Below are 26,264 nucleotides of genomic sequence, written 5' to 3' on the forward strand. Positions count from 1 at the left end.
AACTCCAGTTTGTTTTAAACACACTGATATATGTTACAATTTGCAACATTAACTTTGTTCTGCATAGAATCTCTCTGATTTATAGCTATTAAGTGTAGCCAATAATTTGGGCAGGATGAAAAAGTTTCAGACAATTTTTTTTAATGAAAGTACCTTTTTTTTTTTTGTTGTTTCCTCCACATTTGGATACAGCAGTTTTTGCTTCAGGCAGCAATATTTTTTTTCCCTGTTTGATATCTAAGAAATCGATCTAGGATATCTATGGAATCCTTTATTTTATGCTCATTCAATGTGAAATTTGATAGAAGTCATTTTTCAGATGAAAAGGTATTTTCTTGCCTCTAAAGTGTGAATTTCTTTTTGACAGTAGGCAATAGTGCTTTAATGTCTGTAGGGGAAGGAATGGTGACATTTTCAACAGTACCTTTTACATCTACAGCAAACCTTTCTAAATACCAGTAAGTTATCTTTTTAGTAACTTATACATTTACTTTTCTGATTTATCTCATGATTGAGGCTTCCATATGCAATAATGGAATTAAACACAAAACACATAAAGACAAAATGAAAAAAAGAAGTTACAAATGTACCCGTATTATAGGGATAGAAAGCTTTGCATTGTAATTATCTGCTAGCAACAAAAGTGTTTGCTCTGTTGTGACTTTCGGCAACGTGCCTTCCAAGCAGGCTGTGCTGCTAAGTGGCGTAGATCATCAAAGCATGTGCGTAACAGTATGTGCTGCTTTTTCCTGTGATGAACAGAAAAGGAGTGGAATCATTTTTGAGCTATGGAAAAGGAAACAGTAGCTCCACCACACATTACTCATTTTCCTAATTACCTATTGATAGCTGAGATATAATATGTATGAGAAGGAGTAATAGTATTTCGGGAAAGAAGTTGTGTTAAAAGAGTGTTTCCTTCTAAACCTGATGTATAACCAGATAAGAGTTAAAGTAATGCTAAGTGGTAATGAGTCTGCTGCTCTTCTGTGCCATTTTAGGGCAGAAACAAAAGCCAATTGCGCAGGAGATAGCAGTAAAATAACTTCAGAGAAAAATTAGCTGACATAGAATGGAGTGAAAGAACAGCTGGTGAAGAGGAGATGAGTGACACACTGCTTGTCTAGTGCCTTACTCTCCTTAGGAGGAAAAACAGACCCACATGGTCTAAGTTAACTGATTCTTCTGCAACAACATTGTAGGGAATCTCAGTGAAGTGAGACTTCAAAATATGTAGAAACTTCTTGTCCTATTACCATAGATATTACAGGGGGGAAAAAAGCAGAACAAAATATGTTTTTTCTGACTTTCCCTGTTTCTGAATTTGTGTTCCTTTTAATTTATGTTCCAGTTAAATCTATTCAACTGAAGAATATATTTGAAAGGTAACTTTCAGCTTTGGCTTACAGTGTCAAACTTTATACAAGGCAACAAACCTGCTTTCTTGACTTTTTTCTTTTATGTTTAAAATACTAATAATACAGACCTTGTAGCTTTATAAGTGATAATTATTTGCTATGTGAGACCTACATATAATGATTGTCATAACACCTTAGTTACCAAAATACTGAATTTCAAATGAAATGGCAGTAAATTATTTGTTGTGCTCTAAAAGTAAATTCTGTGTTCCCCAAGAATACCTCTATTCCCAGTTTATAAAGCTCAACATAGTTAAGAAACAAACCCAAAAGAGTAGGTGTCAGACAACATATCAGTACATACCAGTAAGGGGTATACTGATGGGTAGAAAGTGAAAACTAAATGTGATTGAGGGGCTGCATTTGAAGAAGTAAGGGAAGAGGCTAATGAGAATAAAAATATTTGGTATGTCAGGAACAATGTAACATGAGAATTGCAGAAGAGGTTGAGGCAGATGGAAAGCTGATGACATTCAGAATAGACAGAAGAAAGATTAGTGCTCTAAGTGAAAGTAACTGAAGTACGGGACGTGAATAATGAAGTCAGTATATTAAGAACCTAAATTACTTACTCCTTTAATTTTTTTTCAATCTTTTCTTTTGGGAGTCCAGCCTCTTAGATCTTGCCATACAGTTGCATATTTTGGGTGGCATTTCAATACTGGGTTTTCACTGAGACCAGTAAGATTTTCCCAGTAATGCTGCGCCGGCATTTCCCATGCTGCCATTTTCCATTGTTTCTCCCAAAGATGTGAAAGGACCAAAAGATAATGCCAGTCTGCTGCGCTTACTGATTTTATTCATATTAACCTGCCACGTTCTTGTAGGAAGGGATCTCTAGGACACAAGACTCTCACAGGAGCTTTACCACAAAGCAGATTCCTGGACAGAATCTCTTACGTAACTTCAAAAAACAAACAAAAAAAAAACCACCACACAAAGAAACTAGAAAAAAAATACCTCTTTTTTGTCCCGTCTTCTAAAACTGTTTGGCCTCCCACTGCCATCTTCGCTATTACTAGAGAGTTGACTACTCACAAGCATGGTGGACAAAATAAATGTGCCTTTTTCTTCCCAAATACAGGTGTGATTTTTATTCTTTCCAACAAATTTTTTTTTGTAGTAGAAATTTCACAGACCAGTACAAATATACGCAAATCGGATGTGCCCGTGTGTAACTCCCCAACGAAGGTAGCAGCATTCTTCTTTATCTGGAGCTTTTGTGGGGCAGTGGTCCATTTTTTTTCCCATGTAAACCAGGTAAATTTGGCCTGAATCACCAGAGGGCACTGCTGGGTCTCTTTACGGGGCCATACTGTTCATTTATGCCTGGGAGATAGTCAATGACTGTAGAATTAGCTCTTTTTTTGTTGTTGTTGTTTTTTGTTTGTTTTTCCAGAATTTATTCTCTGGTAATACTTTTAATTTTTTTTCTCCTTCTTGGTCAAATAAAAGATACAGAAAGAAAAGGATAGAAGGCACATTTCTCCCCCCTGCCCTTTCCACTTCCTCGAACCGTGGAAGCCTGACTCATGAATTCCTACATCAGGCATCTAAGAAATGATTCGGGACTGACATTAAGGATCCACAGTTTCCTGGTAATCAGCAGAGACATGCACTTGTGTATGGCAATTCAATGCTCCCATGGGACCACATGAAAATTGCATTCTCTGTGAATAAATGGTATCTCCCTACAGGAAGATTATGGCTTCTCATAATATTTTTAATTTATTATCTTATAGTATACATTCGCTTCACAATGAAACGATGAGAAAAGTTTCTTCACAAAACACCTGTTTGAGTCTTCAGTTTCAAGAGGAATTATAAACATTTAATGCTAATGGAAGAGAAGATATTCAGGACTGTAGAATGCTTCTGATTGTGGCAATAGTTGCAGGAAAATAAACTTTAATGTAATCGTGATTTACATTAGAGTTGAGCTTTATTTTTGACATGCTATGTGCGAGCATGAGTACTGTGAAGCTTGTGGCTAGGATAAATTACTTTTTTTTCCCAGTGAGATGTTTAAGACGATAGAATCCTTTTGTCATATTCTGTGACAATTAGACTTTGCTTCACTTGAACCAGCTGTATGGAGGTAATGCTATTAGTGCTGTTGTCTTTCAAGGCACTTCACGAGCAGTTTACCTGTTATTGGTGCCAATATTTAAGAGTGAAAGCATAAGTGGTAACTGCCTTTTTTTTTTTTGTCATGGTAGAGTCTAAAGGTGCCCACGCACCTCCAACAGGGCTGCTGGCTCATGAGTCGGAGGCATGGCTGGCCTGCCTGGGAGGGAGGGCTAGTTCTGCTGGAAGGTGCTGGGAGCAGTTGCTCTTCAGCTGGAACCCGTGGAGGATTTTCATCCCTTTCCTGGATGTAGTAGTCTCTCATGACAGCAGTCTTTGCTCGGGCTGGAGGATTCAGTCTGCAAGTGGGAATAAATACAGTGTGTAATTTTCAAGGAGCATTTTGAATAGAATGTTTTCAGTTGTAAAAAATTTTTGAAATCTCACCGTTTTTAGATATTATAGGAACAGCAGTATCTCTTAAATCAGAACTATTGTCCAGAAAATTTATTAGAGGAATTGATGTTAAGTATTTTTCAGGTATCAGGACAAAACTGTTATGGTTGTTCTTCTATAGAATAGCATAAGACTGAACTAATCTGTGATTTTTTAGATCAGTAAAAGGTTTGTTTGAATTATATATATTGTATTGGTTACCCCCATAGTATTCTCCTTATACTCTGAAACATTATAAAATGTTTCACATCACTTATGTGATTTATAAAACTTGGGTCTTTTTTTCAATGTCTGTAACTGCTTCAGTTGGCCACTACAGCTGGAGAATGTAAGATATGGGTAGAACTACAAAAACTGAGATTAGATCCACAGATTATCTATTCATTAATTTGCTTTATTCCGCTTAAGTGAAAAAGTCATGTCTAATAAAGAAGTGTTGAGTAGGTACTTTGATGTTAAAAATGCTCATCTTTCATGTTTAAGAATCCTTTTTCTTTTTTTTTTTTAATGCTTTAGTTTTTAAGCACAATTAGTATTCTTTAAATTGTGGTCTGACACAAAATAGATGTTTAAAACAGGTTTTGTTATATCTTTATACCATAAGTCTGATGTAGGAGACTTTGCACCTTTGATATTTTATCATATATTTAAAGAATATGTGATCTGATTTTTTCATATGAATATGCAACTTAGGACAGATATGTAAAAGTCAAAAGTTTTAGTAAGGTTAACTTTACCATTCACATTTACCTTAAATTTTCAACTCCAGTAGCTTTTGCTGTTGGATACGTTTGATTATTGTATTTATCGCAACTGAGTTTCATTTATGTTTAAATACTTCTTTCATGTTTTCTTTCACTCTTACTATACTGCTGTGGTTAGATTTCAGGTATCATAGCATTTCTTTCCAATTATTAGAATTATTATTTTCATTATTAGAATTATTTCAAGTAGGGAACATCTTTTTCATAGTGGCTAGGATTTTTAGTAAAATTCAGGTTTTTTTAGCCTGTTTTAATCAAAAACATCCATCAAGCATCCACTGAAATCTGCTATTCTGCTCTTGTGTAGCTGAATGTACTGACAAACAAGGAAAACTAGACAAGCATATACTACAAAATACAAATCTTTCAGGCTGCTAAAAAGCATTGATTGTAAGACATCGAAAATAGTTGAAACAGGAAAATCGTGATCTTGTGATAAAGATATGCTGTGGTCTTGTGAAAAGGTTGTAAATGGAGCTATGGCGTATGGAGCAATGAGGTAAGAATATGATCAATTTAATGCACAATTCAGCGTATAATTGTCTGAGTTACAAGGGATATGTAAGGGGTCATGCTGGGGAAAGTTGCATTCAACGAAATAATTCAGGACGCTGTCAGGTCTTCTGAGATTTGACAGATGCAGACACAAACATAACCATGATCTCTAATGTGCAGCACAATAAGGTGCTTGCTTTGTGTACCTTGCAATTTTTACAGTAAACTCTGTGGGAACTTTCCTGCTGGGGGTACAAGAAATTACAGTAGATTCTATTAAATAATGTTCTTCTAACATGTCCGTAATTGTAGTAGGCTGTTCTTGAAAGCCTCACTGTTTCTTTCACCAAGGCACATCACAAACACAACCAGTTTGAGTTGATGAGAAGTTATTTTCCTTAAATTGGGGTGTGCTCAAATTAGTTACTGTGCAAAAGCAACTGGGATATTGCTAGCTATCGACTACGTGAAATTGTTTTCTGGCGAATTATCTGGATTTAAAGTAAACACAAAGAGTGTTTTCTTTACACGCATCTGTAAAATAAGAATTCTTTGGAAGTTTTCGATTTCATAGTCATATTAACTATTCCTCCGCTTTTGCCTCGGACTGAAAACAGCTAAGTAAACAGTTATGAAATATTGTGTCATGTTTTTCATTTGGACGCTGTTTAGCATCTAGCTTGTCAGTCTTGGGTAGAGATAACCGAGCGGATTAATATTTACGGAGAAATTATGCGATTTAATTGCCTTTGGACTGGATATAAACTTATACAAATGGAGAAAACAAATGTGCAGGTACAGTAACAGTGCAGATGAACCCTTATTCCATGTAGAATTAATGGTGCGGTAAGGAAAGGGAAGCCACTGAAACACAGCATATGTGACACTGCTCCTTTTGCCTACAGTATGTATCAACCAGTTTTATCTTAAACTTGTGATTTAATGAAACTTTGAAATGACTCCGTCTGTGATCCAAGATGGAGTTTTGTTGGAATGACAACTGTAGGCTTGCAAATGCTATATATCTGTCACTGTTCAAACAGCTTTAAAACGTTCTCACCAGTAAAAAAAACAAAACAAAACCAAAACACACACAAATAAAAGCCAACTGTCCACTTCATGTCACAAAACACAAAGCTATAGACAGTATCAAATCTTCATAAACATCTGCATTTCATTCCAGAGATGTGTTTTCTCCACACAGTGTTGCAGTCATAATAAGGGGCTGTGAGGTTAACAAGCTGAGGAAGAAGCCAGAATTACTGCCCTTAATATCAAGAAAAGGAAGATGAGGTGAAAACTGTCAGCTTTTTTCCTCTCACAGGAATGTTGTGTTCACCTCTTGGTTTGAAAACTGGAAGCTCTCCAGTCCCAGCTTAGAAATGCAGCTCTGAGGTATGTGGGATTAGAAAGCAAGTTGTTTAGGCAGTGCTATGGTTACATGGTAGGGCCCGCAGCATGGCTCAGCAGGCAGAAAATCCGAAATCCCGTGGAGTATCTACAGCATGCTTGTAAGAAAACATTCTTTTCGACATGTCGGTGCTTACAACGCCGAGGATTTTCTTCGTGTTTTTACACGGTTGGATTTCTTTTTGAAAAATTGTCATAATTTTTGCAGTCTGAAATGAGCACTTCGGCAAACTTCATCTGAGTAGTTCGTAGCACGTTCATTTTTTTTTGCTGATCTGTAGAATATGACGCAAAAGCACATACCACTCTCATGGAGCACATCCCCAGAAGATCTGCTCAGAAAATTAGTATTCGGAAGACATTGTGATATATTGTCAGCCATCTGCAGGAATATTTGCTTTGTAAATAAACCCAGCGTTCTTCTAATGCTCTCGCAGATGTTCTGTACGGTTTGCTTAACACTTTTCTGCTAAAAATCTTAATGAGGTTTGTAAAATCATAAAGCTGCAGTGTTCAGCTTACTGCCAAAATAATACTAAAGGTTACATGTTTCTGTTTATTTGTAACATTTCTCTCAGAAGACACTGTAAAAATGTGAAAGCTGGTTTCACTTAAAAATCAGTTTTTCAAGGCAATCTATATAAAAGCTCCCACTGTGGCCTAAATGTATGACAGCAGCGTTCTGCACTACCAGTTAAGAGATGCAGTTCTGTAATTTAACTTACCTGTGATTTTGCAGCACCCAAATCTAAGAAGTTCGTGCTTTTTTTCGTGTAACTAATAGCCAACTAGGCAATATTGGTAATATTTTTAAGGAAGAGAAGCAGTCACTCAAGCCCAAAAGTGAAAGTAAAATTCCTGCTGTCACTTTATCTAGGAAAGGATTTGAAACAATGACTGATCTAAACATTTTTGATTTAATAAACAAAACAGATGTAATCAATTCAGTTTTACCTTGTTTCAAAAGGCTTTTAAAATGTTTAGCAGTGATGGAAGAGGTTAAAAATAAATAAAAAAACCCACCCAGATTTGAAAATATATATGTTTATATAATAGTATAATTCATGCTTTAATTTATATTAAGCACAATTAATCTCATACCAAAGATTTCCTAGAATTTAGAAATATTAATTTTTACTGTATTAATTATGAGATTTCACACATCTGTAACCTGGTACATTCCTGGTTCTCATGAGTGAGAAGATAATGATCAGAAGTCTTGACACCGTTCAAGAACACATGTAAAAGAAAATGAGTTTACTCTGTAGGGTGTTTCAGGTTTTTGGATGCATCATATCTAGCTCTTTTGAAGGTTTTGAATCATTTATCTTAACGATTGACCTTAACTGTACTTTAGAAGTTTACAAACATACCAGTATTGTGAAGAAAACCTTAATTCTTCATCAACTAAATGATGTAGTAATTTTGAAACAACTAGTAAAAAATCATCTTCCTGTCCTGTCCACTGCAGGTAGAAATGAATGACACAAACTTTCACATTTATCATGTGAAAATGCTAACAATTACTTTTTCTGCTTGCTGCATTGAAAGATCACACATTTGAATTTCAGGCAGAAGAATATAACAACTTTCATAGTAAACTAGTTTAGCAATCTGAATATCTTTAAGGATATTTTGTAGGCTGTCATTGATTTTATATTTTTATGTTTATATTTATTTTATTTTATATTTATATTTTTATATTTTTCTTTCTTTGTCTATTAGTGATCATGGTAACATTCATAATATTAGTGAGGAAAGTCGTTTCAGTAATTCCAAATTTCTGTTGAATTTATCTGGAAACATTTATCTCAGTAATTTTGAAGATTATCTCACTTTTTAAAATATTGCCGGCAATTTTGAGTATTTTTGATGAAGGCAGAATGATCAACAGTTTCCTCCAGTATTACTCAAGTTGGAGCTTTGTGTTAGACCATTTCTTTACTGGCATTTTTAACGCTGATTGCTTCACCTCTGTAAAAGAACTGGGCTTTCCCCTGCCCATCTCACGTTCTTCTTTAATCTGATCTGTAACATACACAGAGACCATCACCATGGTCTACGGAATCTGTGTTACCTTTCATTTCTAGTATCATAAACGCTGGTGTAGGAAGCTACCAAGTAATTAAGAATATGCACCATATCAGTTATTCATTGTAACCAGTATATATGAAGCTGTTTCTGAAGGGGATAAGATTGGTACCACTCAAGGTGCAACTTTCCATTTCTTAGTGCTGACTGAATCTCTCTGTGATTAATACAGTAATTGTTTGTTTATAGGTTTTGTGTTTATTTACAAGAACAATATACAAAGGAAAGCTATTTTTTCTGTTGAGTTCACTAGTATCCCAATTGAAAGTTAGAGAAATAACAGACAAAACTGCAGGCAAGGAATGCAGATTGCACTATATGCATTCAATATGACGATACGTAAATTTAATCAGAATATCAGGCCATTTCACAATACACAGCAACAATTTTTTCTTGGTGTTTATGGCGTGGAAATTTTCCAGCTAGAAGTATGCTGTATATCTTGAAGAATTATTCCAGTATATAATGTAGCTAATTTTAATTCTTCTTTCTCGAATCTCTTGAAACTACAGCACCTTCCCAATACTTTCGGAAGCTGGTTCACCTCCTGTAGGTGTGAACAGAGTCATTTCCCCATTTGAGAGTCCATGCCTCTTTGTGTCTTGGTACAACAAGTGGAAATGAGAGGACTGCTAACTTTGCTTCTCTGTTCTCATCTGTCTTTTCTTAAATATACATTGCATACATTGAGGAAGGCTTTTTGTTTTGTATGACAGATGTAAGTCTGTCAATAATGGCATTGGAAAGCTCAAAATCAAATTATCTTTAGTGGGCTTGTGGAATTTCATTCAAATTTGGAGTTAAATTTAAGTTAATTTGATGTTATCATTAAGTTTACCTCTAAAATGTAATTTTCCTAGTGTGAGTAAACTGGACACAAATTCAATTGAAAGTTTTTGGTTTTGTTTTATTATCTGTGTACTGTCATTCACAAATACAAGTGCCTTTTGAAATTATTGCCTATGCAAACATCATCTGCAAAAAGGAACAGGATTGACTGCCCATTAGAAAACTTGTTCATTTTATGTTTTTAGTATCTGAAGGTATAAAACTTGTATTTCTTTCTCATTCAGTTACCAAGCATTAAGAAAATCATGTTTTTCCAAGTTTTTAATTAAAAAGGAAATATTTGTTTTCAACTTAACCCCTTATGTATCAAGTTTCTGTTGGAATGCACATTTAGAAAAATATGGTAGAACTGCCCATGTCATTTTACGTATCTTGTAGTGTCACAACTGTGATAGTGTAAAGTACTGAGGCTATTTTTATTCTGGCTCATTGTTTGGCAGCACATTTATATGCTATTTGTTGCAGTCCTGAATCACTGTTGTGGAGCATGAAAGCTTCTTGAATAATATAAAGGAATATGTGAATTAAGTGGGATATTCTGTTTAGTTTCCATTCTTCCTCTGCTTACATTTCTGCTACAGAAAAGCATAACCTTACATGTAATTTCTACTGTAAAGCTTGTTTACCTTCCTAAGGTTATTTTCTGATTCATCAACCTTTGAGCATGTGTGCATTCATTCAGTTGAGCACCTACAATTTTTAAAGAAAAATGAAAAAAAAAATCACAGCTGTATATTATTCAAATTACTTCTAAGAAGTACGTGAATCATCTACTGCTAAAAAGGTTTCAATTTTATAAGTTCAAGTGCAAAACCAGTTAGTTGGTATCCATAGTCACAGTGCTACAAATGTTCAACTGCTGAAAAAGGAATGAAAATAGCTCCCTTGATGCCCTGTTGCCATAGGGGAAGAATCACGTTGCAATTCACAGAGGAATACTGCTGTAAAAAATTGCAAAGGATAGTGAGGTGTTTATAAATACAGAAGCTGAAATGTATTAAGAAATTTCTTGGCAGTTTTCATAGCATTTTCTGGTTTCATTTTAAAACCCATATTATGAAAGTAACAAAGTGAAGGATGTATTGAAAAACACATAGAAGGAAATATATTGAGGCATTGTTCATTTTAACTGTATCATTAGTTCACAATCTTCCTATAGTGTTTTGTAAAAGAAATGGTATGGTAGCACTCTTCCAATCTAGCAATAAAGAAAGCAGTCCTGATATCAGTGTGCTTATATATACTGTGCCGCATGGTTAACTGACCTACAGCTCATAGAAATCAGGGTTTGCAAACTCTGAAGTTAGCAGAGCTTCACTCTGATGCTTTTCATAATAGACAAGTTGAGAGAGCTTATTAGGCATTCTGTTCGCTTAGTTAGGGATTATGTGTTTGGATCATGACTGATACTATCTTCTACATTAAGAGAGGTGGTGACATATCGTCCTCTCTTCCCTGCTGAGGCAAATGTGAAATCAAGTATTCCAGCAACAATCTTCAGTTTCCCATGATCTCAGAGACTTGGAGCAGACCTTGGCTGTTTTCTACTTTTCTAGGCCGAATGAGATATTGATAAATCTAACTTCATCTTCCTGGCTCATTTTCTGGGCTGAACACCATAGAGTCATAGAATCATCTCATTTGGAAAAGACCTTTAAGATCACGAAGACTAACAACTGTCAGCCTGACCTACTGAGTCCCACCACTAAAAAATGTCTCAGTGTAAGTGATAGTAATGTCTCGTTACCCTGTACACATCTCTTTGTTATGTGTAGAGGACATCTGAGCTTTAAAGAGGAAGTTAAATGTGGGCTTCTTTTCTGCTGTCATATCTCTGCCTTTATAGGCGATCTGTGAGCTTAGGAGTGGTTCTAGATTTAAGATAGCTTTAGGACTTCTGCTGCCAGTTTCTCCAATATTTTCTTGCTTCTATACAAGCTATTGACCTGGAAGTTTGATTAGCCTTGCACTAATCCATCTCACAACAGATCAGATAGCTTTTCAGCCTTGTCTAAGCCTTATTGAAAACATCCTTATTCACAGCAGGAAAGATCACAAAAGAGATTGTTTATCCAAGCCAACCACAGTCCTCAACCGGAGGATTCAGACTGCCTTTTAGACCTCAAAGATCAGCCGTTTGATGGTCAGGATGCTGTAACTTCAGTTTCAGTCCACTAACTGGATGGTGCAGAGATGTTCAGTTCTCACCGTTCTTGCAGTCCTGTCATTCTGTAAGGAACAAGTTCGTAGAGTAAAATCACCTGTTTAAGGCCTTCCCTTTCCAGGAAGGGAAAGGAAGGCTTTCCAGGAAGGCTTTCCTGACAGCCATCATTTCCTCAAAGAGGGTTAAGATTTTCCACGTATGGATGGAATTTTTGAATGAAGCTCCAGAGTAGGCAACTCCCAAAGTTTTACTCAGCAGTCACCCTGTCTGAGTAGTATTTCCTTCACTCACTTACGAGGTCTTTGTCCATTGACATATGTTTTCTCAGTGGCTTACCTCTCCGTGGCCCTTTGTCCCTTCAGCTGAGGCTCAAACTGTGCAGCAGTTTCTGTGTAGAAGTTGGAGGCTGTTTTTGTTGTTGTGTTGTGTTTTTTTTTGTTGTTTTTTAAACCAAACTTTAGCAGGGTTGTTAAAGCAACTGTGTCTACAGTGATTAGCCCTCCCTTATTACATAACTGGAGACTTCAGTGTCTTCATCAAATAATATACGTGCAGACAATATGTAAAGTACAGCTACTGGTTTTACTTATACATTTGTGTACGTGCTTTCCAAGAACAATGAAATCATAAAAATCTGCAAATATTATTGCATTTGGAAAAGAGCGTCTGCAGTTGTAGTTTGCCTAAGGCTCTGAGGTTCGCATCCAGGTGGCTTGGACCTAGAGTAGTTCAAAACCCATTTGCTTTGTAGTAAATAAGCAATCATTTAAAAATGAAGAAAATAAAATTACTTAAACAGTAACTGAAGTTGAAGACATGTGTATGCATTTTTATTTCTGTGCTCTCTGCTCGGGGGTTTGGAGGATGTATAATGCTTTTGGCACGGAGCATAGTGTGAGTTAGCAAGCATAAATACTGAATGAATGGTATTGTGAAACAGAAGTTTCCATGTTTGAATGCTTAAAACTGACCTAGTGACCTCTTAACTGACCAGAGCTGCATGCAGTGTTCTTAATATCTGTGTACACAATGGATTTATACAGTGGTATAGATGATATTCTGTTTCATTGTCTGTTCATTCCCTATAGCTGAACATTGAGCTAAAACTTTTCTAGACCTATTTTGATAATGTAAATCTTGTTTTTTTGGAGTCAAAGCAGTCAGCTCAGTCATCACTTTACATGTAAAGTTATGTTGCAGTGATAACAGTAGGAAAAGCATATTATCTGTATTGAATCAGGCCAGATGCTTCAGCAGTTCATCCAGCCCAGCTGATGGTTGCTCTGGATAGCTTAGTAGATCACATTAGTAGTAGCACCGCATTCATCTCCTGAAACGTCTTGACATTTCATCATCCTAAAACATCATCGTGTATGACTGCTTTCTTCCATAGTGAAAACTACCATGTTTTCTTATCGCTGTTTCACTTCTAAATAATTTATTCAATCTTATATTATTTATCCATTTAACTTCCTCTCATATCCCTTAAAAATGGCATAGTTTCTTTAAAAGCCTTTGGTGAAACACCTGGTAGAATATCTGTAGGAAATTTAAGTAGACTAGAGAACTAAATCTGCCTTGTCCTTATGCTTGATGATTCCCTAGGATAGCTCTGGGTCTCTGTGGTGTAGTGTTGCTTTACACAAGATGTGTTGAACACCGTACTGAATCACTATGCCTAAAATAAGCTTGATCCATAGTACATCTTATTTTGCAATTACATTTGTTCATATCTTTTGTTGCTATATAGGACATAATACAAAAGCAGTGCAAGACACTTGAGATCAAATGAAAAAAGGGATTTTCTGCCCTATTCATCTCATTTCTAATCTCAGTCCACTAAATATAGGAATTACCAAAATTCCTATATTTTTAACAGAAAAATATCAATACACACATTTTATTTATTTATTTATTTAGTTATATTTTGAGATAATGTCTTTTTTCAGTGGTTCATCAGAAATCCATTCTCTGGAATTGCTGAATTTTACAAGACTGAAAGTTCTTGTAAGCTGAAAAGTAGCAACAGCCTTTCAAATGGGATTGAGAAGATCTGCCTCATGGTATCTTTGGGACTTTTTATTTTAATGGAATGTTTGGTGTCCTCTTGATCCCTAAGACGGTGAACAACTGCCAGCTGTACTTTATTCCAAACAGGAAATGAAACAAAACAACATTGACATGAAAATAGGTATTTAAGTTCTTTTGTCACAGAGATAAACAAGCTAAAATTCTCAGCCCATTTTGAAAACCTGGTCAGGTATGGTGAAGTTAGTGGAGCTTCTGGCATTAGAAATCTAAGTGACTTTGTTATACATGTAATTGCGGTGGCATCAGATGCAGAGCTATTGAGTCTGAGAGCTAACTCTCTTATTTGTGGAAGTATCATGATGCCAGCAGTGCAGGTCTTATCAATAAAGTTTTATAATAAATTCTCTAAGGACTCAGGGCCAGATTTATGATTGGAATTTTAACATCAAGAGATGGCTTTCTAGTGGGACCTTGAGAGGAAAAAAAAAAAAAAGACAAAGAGAAGTGACTTTGGTAGGTCCCTTTGTAAACTGAGGTGATTAGCTGTAAGCACTACTGGGTGTTTGAAGACCTACTTCTGTAGCACTGGTTGAAATGATCAGTTTGGACCACCCTGTGTTTTCTGAGTGGAAACGTAACTGTCTAGGCAACTTGAGCCATCATATTTCTCCCCCTTTTTTATTCATTCACTGATGATGTTTTTGAAGTCATTGTAATATATCCTTGCTGTAGAGTCCTTGTATGTATAGTCCTTTTTGTCAGTTGAATGTAGAGCTCCTCATTCTCCTTATATTTACGGGACAGTCAGTGTGATAGTTAAATATATTAGCAGGACCTAAAGATGGACATGACAAAATTATACTTGAATGAGCTTTCTTATATTAAAGAATAGAAATTAACGGAGATGGGCTATGCATCTCAGCATCTCAGCATAGGAATATTGCTGTTACATTTTCATGGAGACAATTCAGTAATCACCCAAATAAAGTTGACATCTCTTATACTATAGCTGCCTACACATTTCCCGTTTTTCCCGTGATTGTTATTGCCTATTAAGCTGTGTCCCTGAACCCACATCACCATATTCTCTAAAGGAAATTAAAGTTTTGGTCGAGTGAATTTTGGAAAACAAAGCAGCCTTTCATTATTTTTTTTTTCGGAAGCATATAGCAACCATGTTAAATATACATCTTACAGCAGTTTTCTGAAAACTTGCATCTCAGCACGCCATTTTTCCTCAGTAAGAAAGGCAAAATGCTAAATGGACTCATTTCCATTCTTAACATCAAAGGACAGAGATTGTATGGAATATTTGAGGATTGTTCTCCATACCCTGACTTGATATACCTTGCTTTAGGCTGATTTACAGAAATATGGCTCCTTGTACTTCAGAAAAATGATGTCTGACATACAGAGCTTTGTATTAACCAATGCATTGAGCGTTTCTGTATTTTGCCTCGTTATGTTATGTCTTTGGTTGTAATTCCTTAATTCAGCATTTGTGACTATTTGGGTATTTATATAAATAGAGAGAGAGAGGATGTTTTGTTTCTTTAAGCCTTACAATGGCTTATCAGAACACTCAGTTGAAATTAGGCATTTGTGATTTAGACTTATTTTTAACACAGGTTGAAACCCTACATTTATTTTTTTTTACTACTAGTTACAGTAGATACGTAGGTATGGCACATAACTTCAACATCTGAATTCTATCCCCAGGTCCTGCTGTCCTGCTGTGTGATTTAATAACTTCACCTCTATGCCTCACTTTCTCTATTTTTGAAGTAAAAATAATGATGCTGACCTCTTGTGTCAGCGCTTAGAGCTTTTCAACTATAAACCTCAGTTGGAGAGTTACAAGGTAGTTGTAGAAGTACATACTCATTAAATGTTTCCTAAGATCAAAAGCTATTATTTCAAAAATATATAGTATTTAAATATTGTGGTGTGTATATGTTTGAGCAAAGTATAACTGTTCTGTGAAGGAACTGTGTTTGATATTGCAGAACAAAATGCTTATTGCATGGGAAAGTTTTAGTAGTTCTCTTTTAATGAAATAGTCTAATATTGGTCCAGGCAACTAAGTTAATTGATCTTAGGGTTGTTTTAAGCACTTGGCCAATGTGAAACTCTGTAAAAGTACTGTAGACTAGGAGATTTTTTCTCTGAGGTAAAATTGGGGTAATATTTATCTAAAAGGCCAGTTGTAATCATTCAGCTCAACCTTGAATTGAGACACATGCAGACATACATTTCAGTGGTTAGACAAAATTTGTCAAGTTACTGTAGCTAGTAAAATGTAAAACAATTTTTCAAAATAACAAACTTTGTCTATTTTCCTTGCCTTAGTCAGCAATTCAAGATGAAATGTGGGTCTCCGTCTCTTACGTAATATTAGATTAGATTTTGCAAGACAATCGCATTGGCTTGTTATAGATATTACAACACTGAGAAAGAGTTTGCATGTTATATTTTTATGCTGTGTAACTGCAGTCTGTAGCTCCTACTTCAGCTCTCATTCTTCAGCTTGGGATGTAACTGCAAATGGCTGTGGTGCCATGGGATAGCTAATTGGTAAAGCCTGTTTGGAATGTGGATAAGTGAGCCATTTTGGCAGTGAGCGGAGTAGTAAAGAGCACTCTTTTTCCCTTAGTTGACTCCCAGGCTAAAATTAAACAGAGTTAGATATTTCCACATTTAGTGATTTACAGTGCATCTGTTCTGAGTCAACTAGCAGAGAGAACTAATTACCTATATACTTCTTATAAAAAGAACTTTTCATTTCTGTGTAATACATAGGTCTGCATTTTTACAATATGCCTTAGTGGAAATGCCCTTGAAAACAATAAGAGAAGTAAAAAATATTATTTCTTCTGTTATCCTTTAAAATATTTGGATACTAAACTCACAGTACTACCTTGACCTGTATCAGCACCTGCTTATCATTCACATGTCCTGAGACGTAGGAGTCATAAGCTCAATGCTGAAATAATTCATGGTGCCGTTTATATAGCGAGATGGTGTAATGTTTTCTTTAGTTACTTAGTTACTAAAAATAAACAAAACTTGTCAGAATTAGTTTTTCTTGTAGATCATTCCCTTTGTTCATATTTGTGATCCCTCCTCAATACAAACTGCATTAACTTAAACTTTAGTTTCCTGTAAAGGTTTTTCAGTTCATTTTGTAGGAGACTATCTGAAATGTTTTACTGGATGTTTTTACTGTAAATAGCAATATAGATGTGTTTAGGTACTGCGTACACACAGCAGAATTTAGAAATAGCACTGCCAGGATGATCTTTTACTGTTGCAGAGATAAAATACGTTTTTCTGCACATAAATAGCAAGGCTGCTTCTAAATGTCAAGGGAGTTACAGCGTATGTTATTGCTGCTGCGTTAGATGTTGAGTTTCAACAACTAAATTTCTGACTGACCTGTTATTGTCTACTTTTCATAGTAAATCTTTTTCACCACAGTGGTGAGAATGACTCAGTAATGCAGTTTATTCTTTCATGAGGTTCTTATTCTTCCAAACAAACAGCTGTTTGCTCCAGGCATTGCCACCTCCTTTCTCATTCCCAAAACACTATTTCACGTCCTCATTCCTTTCACTGTCCTGCTGCTGTCATTCCTTTCTTCTGGCTCTGATTTTTGAAGCCCTTTTCTGTGCCTCACTCACCACTGAGCATCCCTCAGCACCATCACTCTGCTCCTTGACTATGCCCTGTTTCACCAATCCTCCTTTTACCTCTGGCCTCCTTTCTCTGCCACCTCATTCCCCAAGTGTCCTCTTCCGCCTCACCTGCCTCACAAGAAGCAAGGCACACTTCTTACATGCTTGAATTTCTCCTTGTGAAGGGGAGGGCTAGAGACCCCATGCTAAGGGCCCCTCTCCTCCCAGGCAGCCTTTACTGGCTACTCATGGCAGGAGGAGGTGGCGGCAGAGCAGGCCCAGCCGCAGGAGGCCCTGCAGGAGGCCCTGCGTTATTATCCCCTGCGGGCCCCCAGGCCCTCAGGAAAGCCTCAGGAAAGCGATGCCGTAGCCACAGCTGTCGTCCTCCAAGGAAACTCATGGAGAAGCTCGTCTGCAGGGCGAGAGCGCAGCTGCGCTCAGCCGCCTCCTGCTCGTCCGCCTGCCCGCCCGCCGCCTCCCTGGGTTCATTCCTTCAGGGCCAGCCTTAAGTTGGGCAGGAAAGAAATTATTTGCCTAGCTGCACCTGGCACATGACACCAACGCGACGTTGAGGAAATTCTCAAACATGCAAAGATTGCGTGGTGTTGGGTTCGATCTTGTTTTTAAGCTGTTTTCTAGAGAGATGTAATAGATAACTCTGGCAAGAGCTGGGATCTGAAAACGAAACCTAGTATGGTATGGATCTAAGGTCTGCTTTTTTTTTTTCTGAGATGTAAATTTAATTAGGAGGAGAAAAGGGGGAGGGGAGAAAAGAAAGTTCACCACAATCTTAATGAAATCCAGGAAACTCTAGTGTTGCATCTTGACAGAGAGAAAATAACAATTAATTTATTCTTTTTTCTTAACCATGTAAGGAGCCTGCTGCCAACTTACAGCTTGGTTCTCCCACAGAGATTTCCGTGAAAACTTGGGGGGGGCTTCTTGTTTCTTGGAATGAGAACTCGAGTTTAAGCTTGGGGGGGGATAAATCTGAGAATATTTTCTTTGATTATTTAGTGTCTTATTTTGAGGAGAGCCGTTACACAGAAAACAGCGTTATATAGGTGATTATGTTGCTGTGTGAATAGAGCAGCTGAGCAGCAAACATGGCAGTAAATTTCGGTAATTCAGAGTGACAGAAATGGCTTGGTAGGAGGCCAGAATTACCTTGCAGTCAAATTGAAAGTCAAATAGTGCAATTGCTTATCTAACTACTTGTATGTTAGGTTTTTTTTTTCTCCCCAGATGCAAGCTATCAATGACAAAAGACAACTGGAAAAATAAACTATGTTGCTCTCCGCTCTACCTTACATTAAAGTTTTATGGGGTTGTGATAGTGACTTCATGGAAGTTAAAAGACATTTCAGTTCAAAGCATGGCTTAAGTGTTTTGAACATCTTAGTTTTAGCTCATTTTTTGCAGTAAACAAGAAACTAAATTGAGTAACTAGCAGCATGTGCTACAGTAACACTATTTTTTTTCAAGAGTCTGTTGTAAATATGGGATTTTTGTTGATTTTGCCTGTAGGCTGACTTTATTCCTCACTCTTTGGGAGGTCTCTGACTCCCACTTGTCATATCACATACATTAAACCTTTCATTAAGTATTGCTGACAACAGGCAGTGTCTCTTAAAGATGCAGGATTCTCTCATTTTGGCATCCAAGTATCTTATAAAAGCTAATGATTGTAGCATATACTTTTATCAATCTGTTACCTTCTGCTTCCATTTTCTAGTTTCCTCCAGATCCTGCTGCAAGACACATTCACTGCTGTTCTTACTTGCACATTACCCTTTTATTTTATGCTCAACATCAGCTTTGCCTTAAATTGCAGATTTATTTCTAAGGTTTATTGCTGACATTTAAAACCATCAGATCACAAAGACTATTCTAAGTATAGGAGTTCCTCACAGTGTGTGTTCCAACTCCAAGCCTGTGCTAGGCTGGTGATTTATCTTTGTGTATTTCTTGACTGCCATTTTCCCATTGTACTTGTCAGTCTTTGCTTGTGTAGCCCCGGTTTGATTGGACTTCTGCCATTTGGAATTCAGCAGGTTTTAAGATTTTGTTTTATACAATAAGTATAGAACTTGATTACTTTCTTTTTTGTTTGTTTGTTTTTGTGATATATTATGTTTTGAGGAATATGATTTCTCATTTTTTTGGAAAGTGTTGAACTGTGTGATAAACTTTTTGGATTTAAATTTATTATTAAATTCAGATTGCTGCTTAATTGTATACTATAGCGTAAATAGATATTGTTATGGAACTAACTTACGATTCTTTGATTTATAAACCTACTGTCATTCTATAGAACTTGGTACTGGACTTTCCAGTAGCTAGGAATTCTTTTTTGAATGTGTTTCATTATTTATTGGAATATTTAATTTCATTTATTTATTCATTATCAAGTTGCACAACTTGCATGAAAAGACAGCTACTTAAGAATGCTTGCTGTACTTTTTCAATATAATCACTATCTTTGTGTTATATTAATCTATTTGCTTCTGAATCTTGTAGCTCAGTCAGTTTCTGCTGCAATAAACAAACTACAGTGAATAGCAATACTTTATCTGTACTATTTACAGAAAAGTCTCACTAAATTAATGCACGGTTAGATTTTTAATGCAATTAGAAATGAAATAGTTCCTCTTAAATTGGGCTTTGGGGTCCCTGGATTGTAGTATGTTAAGATTTCTAGTTACTGAGAACAGTTTTTCTCCTGTTTTATGCTTCCCATGTAGGTGTTTCTTCACAAGCATATGTAAACTGTGAGTTTACTTTTAAGAAATGAAGTTACAGTAGCCCTATCTTATAATCCTATAACTTCAAAAATCAGATTTAAAGAAAACAAAACATATTGTAAAACTTAGGTTGAAATTCTAAAAGTACACAATACTAAGACTAACAACAGTAGCAGAGTTGAAAATTTTGCCTTATTTTACCCAGCAAGTCTGCTAAAGAGTGTTTATGACCGCATTTACACAGAAAATGTTTGTCTTGAGCAGAACACTAACCTAGACTAAAACTGTCTTTATTAAAAGATATTAAAAAAAAAAAAAAGAAGAAGAATCCAGTGCCCTAAACCAGACTTTTCTTTGGGGTGGGGAGTCATGCAGTTGTGTATTATATTCTTTTCTTTGTGTCAAGGGTCATTTGATTCATTTCTTGCATAACTCTATTGTTGGCCGAGAATCTGAGTAAAGGTGTTACGTATATTCAGTTATGTGCTTGATTTTTGTGAAAACAATTTTTCTTGGCAAAAAATAGTAACAAGAAAGATCAAAATGCAGTTCTCCAGATTTTGTGTGTGTGTGCGTCTCTAAGGATAGCAGTGCTGGCAAGTTTCTCATTTTCAGAAAGTTATTGAAATTTATGTGGTAATTATTACTCTTAGTAGAAATCTGATGCGAGTAAATATATCTGAAGTACAATCCAAATGAAAGTCTGCATCAAAGAAGATGTATGTGCAAGAAAAAAAATGAATATATATGGAGATTCTTTATATGACAGTTATTATTTTCTGTGAATATATATATTCTGAAAATACATTCTCTTTTCTGTGCTGTATAGGTGCAGTACTTTTGTCCAGTATACAAGGATTAGCGATTAATGTTGATCCAGTGCTTTATACTTGGCTTATCTACCAGCCTCAGAAACGACCCAGTAGACACATACAGCAGGTATGTATTCTTGGAGTTAAAGGAGTGGAGAGAGAGAAAACTTTCTCTTACATGTGTACCAGTAGTGCATTTTTGTTCCACATGTTTTTCTGTTGCCCTGTTCATTTTAGTTTGCTGCACATAGTGTTGATCTGATTTTGATTTATTTAAAATGTCAAACCTTGCGTATTAAAATTTTTGTTTCTCAATGTTTTCATTTACAGTGTTTAAGTAAAAGAAAAGAGAGTGTGTTTTCTGGTAGTCCTTGCTGAGGATTAGTCAGGTTTTAGTCATTTTGGATGGTCTATCAAATAATTACATAATTTTGTTAAAGAAAAATCACTACTCTTATTAAAACCAATTTTAGTAGGAGATGAACCATGCAGGTCATAACTTGATACAATTGAATGCTGTAATGGATTCTGTATATAATGTCAAAACACATATTTGTATGCAAAGTGCTTGGAAGAGATACAGGAAGTTAAGGTCTGTGTGGCACAGTGCTTGCTTTGAAGTATTCTTGATCATAACTTTCATCCTGCAGACTCCTGACCTGGAAAGAATCTGGAAAGTTTTTGCCTGGTTTTAAACTTATATTTCACTGTTTTTTGGCAGACCAATAGAGTATTCTAAACCTTAAATTTGTCATAACTGACCAAATGAGTGGTCTGTGTAGCCTGATGTGCTCTCTCAGTTATAAGTTGTCAACTATTAAGTGGCCAGCACAAGAATCTTTCACTACTGATCTCATTGCCAATACACAGAACAGTGTGTACATTAACCAAGCTTCATAGTTGGCCCTTGAAATGTGAGGATTAACATGATCTGCAAACATTTCTGTTTCTTGTGTGTAAATGATCTTGTTACGTAGTAATTGTCAAACATTCAAGTCCAATTAAGCTCATTCTGCACCAACACCACCTGAAAAACTTCAGTGTGTGAATTGCTGTTATCATTTTAATACCTGTACAATTTTTTAAATGATGTTGAATTTTTCTTCATTCCTGCATCATAATTGGGCTAGATATTTCCAAATATACCTCTTTTTAAAAAAATCGGACCATTTATGTATTTTTGCAATACTGTTATGTATCTTTCCAAAATTTAATTGAGCCTGTTCAAATGTTCATATAAAAGACAAATGTTCAAATAAAAGACTTTCTTTAACATTAATATATGTAATCAGCAGTTAAACAGTGTTTTCTCTTTCAGTTGCCCTTTTATACTGAGAGATAGGAACAGTTTAGCGACTACATTAGAAAACTTCTTTATCCATGGTTTTGATCAACAGTGATTAGTTAATTAAACTGGTTAGTTTGTATTTATTTATTTATTTATTTATGGAATTTGTGACCTTAGCTTATACAGCCTCTTAAAAGTTGTTCTATTCAATTTCTAAATAAAATTATTTTCATGCTTCTAGTGTTACCAGCTTGAGTTGCTTGGTCATTTGAAATGGTTTTAAATGTGAATTTAGAAATCTGTCAACATGGCAGTAGTTTCACCATTAATATAACTGCAATAGTAGGCTGCACATATAAGTTAAAAAGAGTGTCTGTGGCAGCCATGAAGAAACTTTATTTGAAAAGATACTATACCTTTATTAAAATATTAACAGAATACTCTTTTTCTTCTTCGTATAAGACTGTAATTATTCTAGGTGAGGGATTGTAGTCAAACTTATAGCCTTGTATATTGTTGTATATTGGAAAAAGTTCAGTTACCATAGTCTGGTGTAACAAAAATGCTCTGTGTAACCATCATGATTTTTGAACGTTTAATGAAATCTAAAACATGATGCTTTCAAACAAGTGTTATCATCAAAATGTTATTGACTGATAAAACTGTTTTCTTCCTCTGTCAGTCTTACACAATTGCAACAGGAAAAAAGAAAAATCATTCTAGAAGTTCTGTGTGTGATTGAAAGATTGTAAATGTTAAGATATTTTAAATTTTAATGTCTATTATATACATTTTTTTCTCCCATTTTGCGTAAGTCAAAACTGTGGGTTTTATCTGAACACATAGAAAGTCTTTGGTCATGTTTAGTGCCATGTAAGCATCCTGTCATGTCATAACATTTTAAGTGTGATAAGGTAAATCAAGTTAAAAATTTGGGACCACAACTACTGCCCACAGTAAGGTACTAACTTATCACACACAGGGTGCAGCTGGGTTTGTCTGTGTTCCCAGAGACAAGTATGCCTTTTAGTACCTGAACTTCTTCAGATTTGTTTGCCTTTTAACTATTACTTTGAGACTCTTAGGTTTATAATGCCAATTTGTCAGCGTGCTTGCTTACTGAAATACTCAGTATTTGCAGTGTAACTGTGTTGGTGTAGTTTTCTCTGAAAGCATGAAAACAGAAATATCAGAACCTTTTTAACTTAGTTAAGCTGAAATGAGGTAGGACAGAAGCATGACATCAAAACATTTTCACAAAGCACATAAATTTTCAATGATTTTTCCATGAAACCGTGCTGTATCTCCTTTAAGATTAATGTGATACAGCCATGAAGAAATGTAATTGCCTTTGGCCTTATTGAGATTTTATTCAGCTGGTACAGAGCAATGGAAAAATGGTGTTGGGATGTGTGGGGCAAACTCAGCCCAATGAGGACCACCCCTTTTCATTTATTTTTGTTAGCTTCTTGTTCAACCTACTTCTGCACCTTGCTTACCCACTGTCAAACCAGTGTGACATCTGAAACCATTATGTTACTCAGTTTTAAATGGTTGTTACTTTACATTTTGTCCTGTCCTCTACTGAGTCTGTCTATTTCGTACAGATAGGTTATGAACTCTTTAGCCTTGTGTATGTAATATCTACTACAATAAGCCAGATGTCCTGATATGTTCTTAGATAGTGTCTGAAAAATGTGATTAATTATAAATGAAATTTTTTTAAGTCTGAATAAGGGTATAAAAAACAGAAGGACAGAGAAGCTATTTAAATAAAAAGTTAAGTTTGGCACAACAAGCGGTGAATATAAACAGGTTCTTAATATGTTTTGGCTAGAAGTGAGACATTTTTAAATCATTAGTTAAGAGTACAGTAAGGTTTTCTGCTTCTTCTAGTCTTGTCAGAAGGAAATTTTCTATCTTGTTCCAATACAGAATTTTCTGTCTTTAGGAGCAATACATATAACAGCTGTTTGCAGAAGACTGAATTTAGTGTTTAACTAAAGAAAATGTTAGAATTCAGAAGTTCGTTTAACGATGCACAGCAATTCCACCTAAGTTATCTCTGTATGTTGTGCAAGTTGCATAGATCACTCTTGTTCACATTTATTTAAAACTTGGAAAAAAAAGAAGAAAACGTGGAAATACAACTGGTCCTTTTTTAGGCTTCTGCATAATTTTTGAAATACAATGGAATATCTGGAGCCAGATGCTTTCAATGAATGGCATTTTAATGTATTACCTTTTATTATAAAGTGACTATGCATGCCAAAATGTGGATGCTGTTACACATTTGAATAATAATCTGTGTGGTTGCTGTTGTGACTATATGGTCAGTGCTCTAGGGTAAATAGATGTAAATGTAACTCATTTTTTTATATTCGTTCTGAGTTTCAACATGCTTCTATAAGTTTTCCGTTGTCCCACTTGAAGAACAGAAACAATGAGAATATTGCAGTCTAAAAATCCATGAGACTCTCAATGCTTCAGTGAACTGCTTTTGAATTTCTCCCATGGCTACTAGTAACATTTGGTATGGTTCTTAAGTTTCTTTGGTGAAGTGAAAGCATTGTGTAAACTAAGTCTATTCTACATTATAGACTTGTCCATCATCACCTCTTAGCTAATTGGTGATACTGGGCATAGGTCAATATAATACTGTTTGGAGGGGCGTAACTGGATTTTTAATCTCAAAATAGTAATGCTTCTTATAAAACTAAGTTTGGCAGCACTAAAATAAGTTTATATATACAAAACACATACAAAAGAGTTGTTGTGTGCTTTTGATGGGCATATTTTAATGTTTGTTGCAAGCGTATATTTTGTAAATTTTTTTAGTAATAGAGGAAAGTGCACCTGCTTCAACATTTTTTAATAGGATGTCCTACTTCCTGTTTGCACGCTGTATAGTATAACATGCAGCATGTTTTCTTTAGAAGGTGATACAGAAAAGTCAATGCTGCTGAAGTTTATTTTAATCAGGAATAGAATTAACATCTCTAGCACCTCTTTGAAATGAACTTGAGGCAAGCTCTTTAATTTTCTCATGTGTGAAGTCTGTGGTCCTGTTACTTAATACAAGTTGTACAAGGTCTTGTTCAATAAAAAACTTGTTTGGTGCTCAGTCCCCTTCACAGTAAAAAATAAATAAATAAACAAATAAAAGTGCATCCTTATGTTCAACAGGAGGCTCCTGTGCTTCTCTTTGTACCCGTTGCCTGTTGTCTCAGTACTGGGCACCACTGAAAAGAGCCTGGCTCCATCCTCTTTGCAATCTCCCTTCAGTTATTTATGTATAATGATAAGATTCCCCCTGAGCCTTCTCTTCTCCAGACTGCAATGTCCTGTTTCTCCCAGCCTGTCCTCATAAGAGATGCTCCAGAACTTTGATCATCTTCATGGCCCATCGTTGGACTCCTCCCAGTATTTCCATGTCTCTTTTGTACCAGGGAGCCCAGAACTTGAAACAGTGCTCCAGGTGTGGCCTCACTGTTGCTGGATAGAGGGGAAGGATCAACCTCCCTCCGCCTGCTGTGATACTTTGCCTAATGCAGCCAAGAATATCATTAGCCGCCTTACTGGCATGGACACATCGCTGACTCATGTTCAGCTGGTGTCCACTAGGACCCCCCAGGTCCTTTTCTACAGAGCTGCTTCCCAGCTGGGTGGCCCCCAGCCTGTGCTGGTGCCTGGGGTTGTTCCTCCCCAAGAGCAGGACTTTGCAGGTTTCCTCATTGAACTTAATGAGTTTCCTGTCAGCCCATTTCTCCAGCCTGTTGAGGTCCCTCTGAATGGCTGCGTGGCCCTCACAGTTTTGTGTCAATTAAAAACTTGCTGAAGGTTACACTCTGCCCCATCATCCAGAACATTAACGAAGTCATTGTATGTGATTGGGCCTGGGATTGACCCCATGGATTATGTGGCTAGTTACTGGCCTGCAACTAGCCTTTGTGCCGCTAATCACTAACCTTTGGTCCTGGTCGTTACACCAGTTTTGAATC

At 36.0% G+C, this 26,264-nt stretch overlaps 1 protein-coding gene across 10 annotated transcripts in view; it reads left to right on the plus strand.

The window, feature by feature from the left end:
- Window positions 1-26,264, plus strand: part of VPS13B (vacuolar protein sorting 13 homolog B) — a 477,988-nt gene that overhangs the window by 187,319 nt on the left and 264,405 nt on the right. For all 10 annotated transcript variants that reach the window (XM_080583158.1, XM_080583153.1, XM_080583155.1 and 7 more), the window contains one exon: window positions 20,993-21,102. In XM_080583158.1, coding sequence (XP_080439284.1) covers window positions 20,993-21,102 — 110 coding nt within the window. The remainder of the gene's footprint in view (window positions 1-20,992; window positions 21,103-26,264) is intronic.

Source organism: Anser brachyrhynchus (assembly GCF_964034855.1).
Source record: "Anser brachyrhynchus genome assembly, chromosome: 2".
Lineage (NCBI taxonomy): Eukaryota > Metazoa > Chordata > Aves > Anseriformes > Anatidae > Anser > Anser brachyrhynchus.